The sequence below is a fragment of the Hevea brasiliensis genome, unplaced genomic scaffold (assembly GCF_030052815.1).
Source record: "Hevea brasiliensis isolate MT/VB/25A 57/8 unplaced genomic scaffold, ASM3005281v1 Scaf91, whole genome shotgun sequence".
In the NCBI taxonomy this organism is placed as follows: domain Eukaryota; kingdom Viridiplantae; phylum Streptophyta; class Magnoliopsida; order Malpighiales; family Euphorbiaceae; genus Hevea; species Hevea brasiliensis.
The window spans coordinates 174,110-186,057 of record NW_026615312.1 but is presented as its reverse complement, the minus strand read 5'-3'; the positions used below and the strand labels follow the sequence as shown (position 1 = coordinate 186,057).

Here is an 11,948-nt window from a genome sequence, read left to right as displayed (position 1 = left end):
ATTCAAAATACATAATCTAATTTGGGTATTTTCACTTTTGCTACATGAAATGTCAAGTGAGTTAACAAGTTATAATTTTTTATTTTTTTTTTATTTGATTCATCTCTCTCCATCATTTTGTTATAATATAATATTATATTATATTATAGTATTATATAATAAATTATATTAATAATTATATATCTTAAAATAAGTAATATAATAAAATAAATTAATAACTATATATTATTTCAATAGTAAAATAAATTACGTAATCTATATCTGTCTTAATTATTTTATATATCAATAATGACAATTCATTTTTAGTAAATATTTAATATAAATCAACTATCATTAGTTATCAAATAATAGCGACCGTTATCAACTATCAGTTACTAGTTATATTTAATAGTTAAACCAAACATGCTCTAAATTTGAAATATTCTCACACACACACACACACATATATATATATATAACAAAAATAGATATAGATTATAGATATAGGACATAAATCTAATTTTTTCCTTTATTCTTTTACTACTTTTATATTTTACAGATTATTAATCTAATTTCTTAAAATATTATTAATATTATTAAATAAAAAACTTTAAATATATTATATTTCTCTAATATGTTAAGAAGATATAAATTTTTTTTGATATTTTTAAAGTCATTTAATTTAATCAATCTTAAATTAATTTATATCTTCAATTAATATTTTTATTATATTTCTATATTTTTATTTTTTTTATCATAAAATATTAATAATAAATTAAAAAATAAAAAATTTAATCTAAATTAAAATAATAAAAAAATGAATATTTAATAATAAATTTCAAATTTTATTTTATATACATAAAATTAAAAATATATAAATTACAGTATTTATATATTAAAATTAATATTAATTATGTATAAAAACACGGACAACTCTTAAAATTAATATATTATATATAATTATAATAAAATATTTTTAAATTATAAAATTTAAGTTTTCATCAATATATTAAGTAGTCGATTTTTAATTAAATTTGCTTATAAAGGATTCAAGATGAATAATTGAGTTAAACTAGGAAATCAGTTGGACTCTTGAAATCCAATTTAATTTTCTATTTCATAATCTAATTATAAATATGATATCTTCCTCAAAGGTAGTTTGACCTTTTAGAGATATATTTTTTATTTCATATAATAATATTAAAAAAATAAAATATAGGAAGTAAAATGTATATATTATAAAGATAATAAATTATAAATGTTTTTTTTTTCTATTAACATTAATTTTAGAAAATGGTAAAAAAAAAATTTTCGCGTCCGGCCCAAGCGAGAAATTAAGCAGCGGGCCCCTAGCAAATCAAAATTAAAAAATTCTCAACCACGCGCGTAATGGATTTACTCGAGCATTGAGTGGAGCGTGTAATGGCAGCAAAGAATTATAAAACGCGTTCGTTAAGATCGAAACCTTATATAAATACCGTGTAGGCCAACGTCTTTTGCCTTCCGCATCTGGCTTTTGGTTTCTGCATCCATTCTCGCTCTCGTTCTCTTTGATTTCTAGGGTTTTTTCTTTGCAGCTCGCTGTTATTTTTTTTTCTCGCCTTCCTTTGGTTGCTGGCAAACAGCTCCAATAAGGCATTGGAGGAATCGCTTTCGACAGGTTACTTTGGTTGTGTATTGATTCTCGGCATCCAAACGTTGTCGTTCAAATTCACAAATCACACAGTCGGCATACCACCCACCTCTCCACTGTCATCTTCAGTCTCGCTTCCTGAAATGAGGAGAGCTCACGATTGTTTATCCTGGGGAAAACGGAAAAGACAGGAGGCTGAGAACATAAAGCTAATCCAGAATAAACAATATGGTCGGGCAGATGATGAATATGATTTTGAAGATGGACCATGCCGAAAGTCTACGAAGAAGGTTGCAACTCAGCAAGAGCGTTGCCTTTTTTGCTTTGAGAATCCTAATCAGCCAAAACACCTTGTTGTGTCTATTGCAAACTTCACGTATTTGATGTTGCCACAGTGGCAGCCTGTTGTTCCAGGCCATTGTTTTATCTTACCAATGCAGGTAAGTCTAATCTAGTTGCTTTATGCTGTAATATGCTTATCTTTCTTTCTCATAGTTGAATTTCATCATTACTTTCTGCATTCTGTGAAATTGGATATATCCCAAAATTTTAATGGATAATGGGAAATTTGTATGCTTCTTCATTCAAGATTCTTTGCATGCTTTAGGAGGGGAAATAAACTCATTCTTAATTTTTTTTAGTAAATGATGAGACATTGTTGAATTTTCTGTTATTTTAAATTCAGTACTGCTTGCTTTATTCTAATGGAGTCTGGTTGGCCTTTTCAGCATGAATCAGCCACAAGGAGTGTTGATAATTATGTATGGGAAGAAATTCGCAATTTCAAGAAATGCCTTATAATGATGTTTGCGAAACAAGGGAAGGATTTAGTGTTCCTTGAAACAGTAATGGGGTTGGCACAACAACGTCGTCACTGTTTAATTGAGTGCATTCCCCTGCCACAAAAAATTGCTAAACAGGCCCCTCTCTACTTTAAAAAGGTCAGTGTCTTTAATTATTTTGTTTTGGCCTAATGACAAATTCTTGAACATCTAATATTTACTTTCTTCCTTTCTTTAATTCTATTAACAACTTTATAATTGTAAAAGAAGGACAAATAAAGAAGAATGAGAAGAAGAATATGGGATAAAAAGAGCTTGATTATTCCCTCATGTCATTGGGGATATATATACATACTGTTTTCAAAATTCAAATACACTAAAAAAGAACAATACATAATGTCACATTCACAGGCACCGTTACAGCACACATCAAAACACATTATCTCAATCTTAGGTTCAATTAATAGTATCTTAACAATAACTTTTTAATTTATTAGCAGAATTTTAGCATTTTTTACCAATTTTATCATAAACTAAGGAGTCAGAATTGTACTAATAAATAGGGGCGTTCGGTTTCGGTTCAGTTTGAGGTTTGGCTAGGAACCGAAACCGAACCAAAATTTCGGTATGGTTTTGATTTGGTTCTTCATTATTTCTGTTCCGATTCGGTACGGTTCTCGATTCTTCGGTTCCAATTTGATTCTCGGTCTTAAAACAATTTTATGTAATTATTTCTTTAACAAGTCATTCTTAAATTAGCATTTAAGTTTCAAATTAGACTATTAATACATAATATATCATATAATAAATCTTTTAGTTATACCTAAATTATATAATGTTTAACTATAAGGTATATATCTAATTTAGGATTAAATATATTCTATAATATAATAGTATAAGTATATCATATAATATACATTTTAATTATTTATAAATCATATAATATTGAACTATAAGATATCAATATAATTAAGAATTAATATATATATATATATATATATATATATATATGTAAAAGATAATAATTTATTTATAATTAAAAATTATAAGGTAATTTAATGTATTTATAACTAAAATTATTAAGAAAATATAAAAAAATGAAATATAATATTATGTTGTATTTAGTTCATAATTATATATATATATATATAAATATATATAATTATATTGAAAGTATATAATACATCTAAAAAAAATAGAAAAAAATATGTATAAATTTGGTTTTCAGCTTGATACGGTTCTGGTTTGGTTATTATGGAAGAACCAGAATAAAATCAAAGTATCAAAATAAATTCAATTCGATACAGTTCTTATCGATTTGGTACGGTTCTTCAATTTAGTTCGGTTCGGTTCGGTTCCTCCAAGAACCATACACAACCCTACTGACAAATGCTGAATTGGTAGTTACTCGCATAAAAAATGCCATACAGATGCCCCTTTGAACTAAATAATGTCATTTGCTTGTTTAAATTGTGAACTAATGTCTGAACCTTAGTATTTAGGGTGGGTAACAGAAAAGAGTGAAAATCTGTGTCAGTGTTGTTTGCTAGCAATTGAAAAATTCTTTACTGTTTGCTCACCCTCTCAAAAAATGACATGACATCAGGCATGGAGAACAACTTGTGAAATTTGTTGTAGAATAGGAAGTTATTGTAAATAGGAGTATATAATATTTTTACCTATTTTTTTGAGGAATACAAGTTGATTTTTTACCCAAAATAATAAATTAATAGTTAAGAGTTCACTATGTGTACTATAAGCTTATGTTCACTGATTTTTGCCAATAAGTTTGAATATACCTTCTGTCAAAATTGCTACCACATAACTGCAGCATAAAAATATACTGCAAACGTATTATAACTGTTGTTGTTCAATAAGTATCTTTCTGTTGAATTTAGCTTGGGATTATGACATCATTAACTTGTTTTAACTAGTTTGGGATTAAGAGTCAGTTGAATTTATGGAATTTTTTGCTTATATTATGATTTTACATGTGCAAATGCATCTATATATCCTTGTATTGTTAGTTTCTTGCTTCCTGGACAAGTCTCTGAAGAAGATTTTTTTTTCAGGCAATTGAAGAAGCTGAACATGAGTGGAGCCAGCACAATGCAAAGAAGCTGATTGATACAAGTGTTAAGGGGTTGCATGGTTCTGTCCCCAAAGGACTTCCCTTACTTCCATGTTGAGTTTGGCTTAAACAGTGGCTTTGTCCACGTTATCGACGACGAGATGCAATTCAAAAGTACTTTTGGACTCGATGTAATAAGAGGTATGCTGCATTTGCCAGAAGAAGAGGTATATTGCCGACGGAGGCATGAGTCAGTGGATGCAAAAAAGCAAGCGGTTGCAAATTTTGCACGAGACTGGGAACCTTTTGACTGGACAAAACAGCTTGACTAAGTCTTTCAAATATGCAAAGTTCTACGGATGGATCTAGCCATTTTCTAAACAAATGAGATTTCTCCTTTATTATAATATATAAATAAAGTTTGTTTTTTTATACTAACATGAATTGATTTTTTTTTAATTTAATATTACTCTATAATCAAGTTTTTTAGAGCCGATCCGGTCATTGAATTGGTGAAGACGTAGGATTAAGAATTTAAAGATGAAGTGAAATTATGCCATGAAATGGATGGTGACAATTTGATGGTTTTGAAAAGAATTTGATTAATAGTTTTGAGCCACTAAACAAAAGGTTCTCTTAGGCCAGATTTACCAGATGATTCTTGGTGTTTTTAATGGGCTTCTTGCTGATGGGCTCTGTATAATTGTACAAACTCTAATTAGTCTCCAATTAACTCAACTCTATCTTCTTTCTAGTCAACACAAGCTTTGTTCTCTGTCCCTCTCCCTCGTTTTATTATAATATCACATTATAATACAATATTATATTATAATAAATTATGTAATTTATACTCTTATTGATTATTTTATATATTAGACATATTGCAATCATTAGACATATTTTTATCAAATACTCAATATAAATCAATTATAATTAATTATCAGCTATCAACTAATAATTGTTAGCTATTAATTAATAGTAATTACTATTAATTATCAGTTATCAGCTGTATTTAATAGTTAAATAAAATATATTCTAAAATATATAAAATATATTCTAAATTTAGTAATTGTATATAATTAAATAATGTATATATATATATATATATTGATTTTTTGACAAATAAAAAATTTAAATTTACATAAAAATTAAAAATAATTTAAATAATAAAAAAAATAATTGTAAATAATATAAATGATGAAGACTATTTTTGAATATCCAAATGTTCCCCTCTTTCATATATTTAAATATATTATAGATATAAACTATGGATTATAGTTATAGGACATAAACATATTTTCATTTTTTTTATTACTTTTATACTTTTTCACTTTTCAGATTATTAATATTAGTTTTTAAATACTAGTCTTTCAAATTCGTGCATTTTATGTACGTCAAATAATTTATAATTATTTATTTATATATTTATCATCATTTAAATTAATAGATAGTAAAAAAGTCAATTTTATCAAAAATTTAAGTTATGATAATTTTTTGGTGGTTTCATACACATATTTGGGATTAAAAATAATAAATATTTTGAATAGTATTTATTTTAGCAGAAAATATTTGAATAAAGTAAATTATAAAACATGAATTAAAATTTAAAAATCATAATTCATTTTAATAAATGTGAATAGTATAAATTTTTTTGAATTTTAAATTAAAATTTAATATAAAAAATCACATTTAAAAAAATTTTAATACAAATAAAAATATATTTGTTATTTTTTAAGATAATAATGAAAGTAAACATATTTTCAATATAATTTTATTTGTTGGAAAGATTTGTTCAACTTTCTTTTATTGTTCAACTGGCAACAATTTGGCTCTGTGTTCCATTTATTTATTTATTCTTGTCAGCTCTTCATTGTATCCAGTAAAGGCTCAACCATTGGGTTCGCTGCAGTTATGAAGATGAATTTCAACAAACGCTTTAGAATAGAAATTTAAAAATAGAGAAATGAGCTAGCCACTCATAGGCAGTGCCTTAGTTAAAGGAACCCACTGGAGCCATAGTGAAAGCAAGTCTTTGTAGGGTAATTGTCACTACTTATGGATCTCGGTGATCTATCCATGACCATAATAAAGTTTGGGTGAAAATAAGAAAAAAAAAGGGATAAAGAGGTAATTTTGTTGTTCTAAAGAACTAAAAGATGCCTCATTATATTTTGTTACGGCCGCTCCCCTCATTCAACAAGTAATAGAATTACAAGTTCATGCAGTCAACAAATCACAAAATCCACAAGCTCACGCTGTCGGCACATTGATACGCGTCAAATATATCTTTTTGACTCCCCCATTTTCAACTTTGTTTATGTGGTAAACAACAAAACCAACAAGATACTACGAGCTTTTTTTGTACAAGAGTACTGTAAGTGAAAAATTACTAGAAAAAAGTGTGTTGTAGATAAATTACAAAAAGAGTAAGAGGCAGTACAAAATGTTAGTCATATTAGCATCCCAACATGCAGGAAGCCAATTTAAATAGCGTCCCATGTAGACGCCAATTAAACTGGAGTCCCAAATGAAGGATGCTAGTATAACTAGCATCCCAACATGCAGGACGTCAATCAAAATGGTGTCTCAACCCATTTTTGCCTTAATTTATTTTTTGTACTGAAATTTATTTTGTACACAAACAAAAATAATGAAAATTTAATTCTAAACATAAAAAATTATATGCTTTTATATAATAATTAACTAATTATAGTAAAAGCATATTCACAAAAATATAGATAACTGTTGTCCCAAAATAGTCCAAGAGGGGGGTGAATTGGACTTTACAATTTTTCGGCCCTTGCTTGTAGCCTACTGAAAAATTATGGCTTTGTTCAACTAGGTGCTCTTTTATATATTGTGAAAGTGATATATGTTTCAATAATGTGTCCCTAAATTTCAGTTCAAGTTTCAATCAATATTTATAGCAATTTTTGACATAATATGAATCACAATATTTCAACCAATTTCTCAACCTACTCAATATATCTTCAAGTATATCAACTCAATCTATTCAATCAATCATTCACTATCATGCATAGAAATTAAATCACATAAAAGTAAGGAGATTAAGGTTAGAGAGATCAAACACAATGATTTTTATAGTGGTTCGGCTTAACTAGCCTACATCCACTCTCTCAAAGAACCCTCTTTGAGTCTTCTCTCCACAATTTGCTCTTTTAAAGGCAAGAGATCAAAAGCCCTTTATAACTTTTTCAACACCAAGCATTTACCAAGGTAGCTTGAACCCTTGACAAGTGCTATCTCAAGCACTCACACTCTCATGCTTCAATAGGTGCTTGTACAACCTCTCTTAAATGCAATTTACTATTTTAACACTCACTCTCACTCAATACAAATTGAACTATAAAGAAGAGATGAGTTGATTTGCCAATAGTAGCTCAAAGACTTTAAAGCTCTTGAATGAAAGCAATAAATGAAAAATCAAGATTGAAGTGCAATTTTAAGCTTTCATAAAAAAAAATGTAGTAAAGAAGGTGTATTTATAGTCTCAAATCATTTTAAACCATTTGAAACCTTTTTGGAACATTATACACTCTGCTCTAGGCAAAATAGCCGTTATTTCGTCTTTTTGTGCGAAGTTAAGCAATTCTGATCATTTAGCAAACTAATAAAATTTTGGTGATAGTAGTAAACTAGTTAGCAAACTAATGTTTTAGCAAACGCATTAGCAAACTAATATTTTAGCAAACAAGTTAGCAAACTAATTTACCAGATGCCTATTTCAAATTGTAATCTTTAAAAAATCTAATTTAGACCTTAAAAATATATATTCCAATAGCAATAACTAAGGTCATGATGAAAGAAAATTTTATAAAGTAATTGAAAGAAAAATTTTAATTTTGAGCTCCATTTGACTAAATTTTCATCTATTCTTTCTACATAAGTCCTAAGACTCAATTTCTAACTCTATGACTTTTATACCTTTACCTTGAGTCTTGGCTTTCATAATCTTATTCTTTCTCATTTTGGATTTGTCTTGAGATGCCTTTGAGTATTCTTCCTCCTTAGATGCAACTTCAAAGATTCTTTATGAATAGGAGAAAGGATCTACACATCACTTTAAAGTTGAGTTAGATAGATTATGTTTGAGTTTTATTATCATCAAAATCAATGCTCATTTTGAGCTACACGGGGTCAACAATCTCCCCCTTTTTGATGATGATAAAACTCAATTGAATCATCAATCAAGAATAAATAAAAGTGTGCATAAGTTTATGTATATCCAAGCAAGTTAGTATGCAGAAAATGCTCCCCCTAAATATATGCACATAATTTTCAAGAAATTTATCAGCTATACAAAAACTCCCCCTGAATTTATGCTACAAAGCATGTTCATAAGATATTCACAATCTCAATATGCAAAAAAAAAATGTTGATTTGCACATAAACATACTTCCATTTTCAAAGTACTTCCATTTGTCAAAGTATAAACACATATCCATCCTATTCTCCCCCTTTTTGTCATCATCCAAAAAGGAAATAGGAGATATTAATCCAAAAAGAATCAAGTTAGCCCAAAGGTAAAAGCAGTAAAGTAAACAGTCGCAAACTAAAAGATCAGTCAACAATAGTAGTAAACATACTAGTAAACTAAAAATGCAGATAGGAAACTAAAAATGCAAATTATTTTCTAATCATTAAGTCTTTTACTCCTTCGAATAGCTTTGGAAGGCACCATCTTCTTCCTAGAAGGTTTAGCAGCAGGTGGCTGAGAACCTTGGTCAGCTAAATGCTCATGCTCCTATAGCTCATCCTCATCAGATGGGGTTTGAAGGGCAGCAGCCAGAGTCTGGTATGGATTAGACACCATAGACTTAGATCTTTTTCTACCTTTCTTGGCTGGAGGTGCGGCAGCTGCAGAAGGTTGAGATGGAGCACTCTCTTGCTGATCCTTTAGAGAGTCTTCCTTTTGCTGTGTAGATTCAACTGCAGGGTCCATAATTTGTTCACTCTCAAGCTCAACAGCTGGCTCACTTACAGGTTCTTCAACCTGTTCACTAATATGCTCAACAGGAGCTTCAGCTGCAGGTTCAACAACCTGTTCACTTTCATGTTCCACAGTAGCAGTAAACTCACCAAGCCCAGTACCTCCACACTCAACATTACCATGAGCAGAAACATGAGTAGCAGGAGAAGAAGAATCACTTGCAGGTACATCAGTCTCAACTTTGGTTGGTAAACCAGTTTCCCTTGCCTGCTGAAGATCTGCAATCTGTTTCTTTAACTCCTCATTTTGAGTAAGCAAATGACTCACTTTGTAATCAACAACATCCACAAATTTTCTCAGAAGTTCAATAGACTGATTTGTTATACTGAATTGCTCACTAATAGAAGTTCTTAGCCCTTGAAGCTCACTCATAATCTCACTTTGAGAATCTGAATCAACTTTAGCTAAGGAAGATCCACCTTTTTCAAAACGTTTCTTTCTTACATCAGTATCAGAATGAATTTCTCTAAGCACAATCAAATCTGTCCTAGAACTCTCCTTAGAGACATTAATATCCAACTCTTTAAACAAGGCAGTCAAGAGATGTGCATAAGGCAATTTACCAATCCCATAAGCTTTACACATATTCTTGAAAATCAGATATGCCAAATTCATTCTTACTTTGTTAACAATATGCCACATAATGCACATATCCAGGTAACTCAAATAGCCATAGCTGCCAGACTTAGGACAAAAAATATAATTCACCATACTGTGAATAATTTTAATGTGCTGAAAAGCTTTTGTGCTAGTGGACTTTTCACTAGTAGCAGTGTTGGCAGGAAAGACTTCATTTTCAAACTCAGCCAAGTTAAAGCTTGGAACTCTAGCAACATCTCTATGAGTAGAGATTTTATTTCCATCATTCGGTAATTTTAAAGCCTTAGCAATCAACTCAATAGAAATGACATACGCACTATCATTCAAGGAGACTTCAAATCTGTCTTCTTCATTAACTATTCTTAGAGTTCTATAGAATTCTTGAACTAATCTAGGGTAATAAGCATTAGTGTATTCACAAACGTTCATCCATTCTTGAAATTCAAAGAGTTCCTTGAATTGAAAATTTACCTGATCAAAATTATCCCATTTAATGAACTTACAATCAAGCAGCGCTTTGTCAACAGAACTCAAAGATTTTGCAGCACCCTTTTTGCGTTGAGTATTAATTCCGTGCATTTTTCTCCCCTTTTTCTTTTCTGGTGCCATCACAGTAGGTTCAACTACCTTAGATGGGTCAGAGGATACACTAGTCGATTCAGGTTCTGGTGTTTTCTTCTTTTCCTTCAATTTCTTCCTTAATGCGGCAATAGGGAGTTCTTCAGATGGCGACGAGGACGACGAAGCAGCAGCAGTAGGAGTTTTTCATTTGGTGCAAGCCATAGATAGGGAACCAGAGGCGATGAAGAATGGGGAATTTTAAAATGGCTTCTGGTGTAGTGAGGAATGAAAGAGAGATGAGAGATTTAATTGATGATTGGAGAGTGAGATAGGCGTTCTGATGAATATGGGTTAATGTTAAAGGCAAGAAAATTTGGAAGAGTAATGCCGTAAACCAATGCAGAGGAGAGAGAGAGTCGGGTATGGCGAAACAAATTTTGATGGGTGATGGTTTCGTGTAGCAGTGGTTAATATTTCTTGAGTCCCGCGCTTTTCTTCTTTTAGTGTACCTTATCTGAATTTTATTTTTATTTCAAATGTATCTATCTCTCTCTCTCTCTCTCTCTATATATATATATATATATATATATATATATATATATATATATATATCTGACACAGCAAGGAAAATGTGAATAAGTAAGTGCATTGATTGGCGCGCAGAGAATTCAAGGCACAATCACATTTTGGTTTGGAATTTGAACAGTACACGATACAACAAACTAATTTTAGTCACGCAACATTAGCATAAAACTTAGTAAACTAATTTCTCGAGTACACAAATAGGTTAGCTAATGTTATTTAGAGGTTTCTCAGCAAATTTATATCACAGTAAATTACTCACACATTGGATAATATGCAGATATATTAAATCAATATGAATTGAATTCAAGCAAGTGGTTCACTCATGCCAATTTCCCTTCTAATTTTGTAAAAAGTTTCCTCATTGAGTGGTTTTGTAAAAATATCTGCAAGTTGATTTTTAGAAGTAACAAACTCAATTTTGATATCTCCATTTTTAACATGATCTCTAATAAAATGATGTCTGATCTCAATATGTTTTGTTCTTGAATGTTGGACTGGATTTTTGATCAAGTTTATGGCACTTGTGTTGTCACACCTAATTGGAACAAGATTATATTTTAAACCAAAATCTTCTAATTGTTGTTTCATCCATAAAATCTGAGCAACACAACTAGCAACAGCTATATATTCTACCTCAGCTGTAGATAGAGCTACTAAAGTTTGTTTCTTACTGTGCCAAGAAACTAGTGCAAGACCAAGAAATTAACAAATACCTGAAGTACTTTT

The 11,948-nt window shown here is 29.8% G+C and overlaps 1 protein-coding gene across 1 annotated transcript; it reads left to right on the top strand.

The window, feature by feature from the left end:
* Positions 1 to 1,483: 1,483 nt before the first annotated feature.
* Positions 1,484 to 4,909, top strand: LOC110642527 (uncharacterized). The gene is made up of 3 exons (XM_058142936.1): positions 1,484 to 2,052; positions 2,341 to 2,553; positions 4,467 to 4,909. Exons 1-3 carry the CDS (start codon positions 1,756 to 1,758, stop codon positions 4,581 to 4,583), a joined length of 627 nt encoding a protein of 208 aa, XP_057998919.1. The 5' UTR covers positions 1,484 to 1,755; the 3' UTR covers positions 4,584 to 4,909.
* Positions 4,910 to 11,948: the final 7,039 nt, after the last annotated feature.

Excerpts from the sequence above, each read along its gene's own strand:
- LOC110642527 (XM_058142936.1), top strand. The coding sequence starts at position 1,756 with ATGAGGAGAGCTCACGATTGTTTATCCTGGGGAAAACGGAAAAGACAG. Across the intron at positions 2,053-2,340 it reads GTTTTATCTTACCAATGCAG|CATGAATCAGCCACAAGGAG; the intron begins GTAAGTCTAATC and ends TGGCCTTTTCAG. Across the intron at positions 2,554-4,466 it reads CCCCTCTCTACTTTAAAAAG|GCAATTGAAGAAGCTGAACA; the intron begins GTCAGTGTCTTT and ends TTTTTTTTTCAG.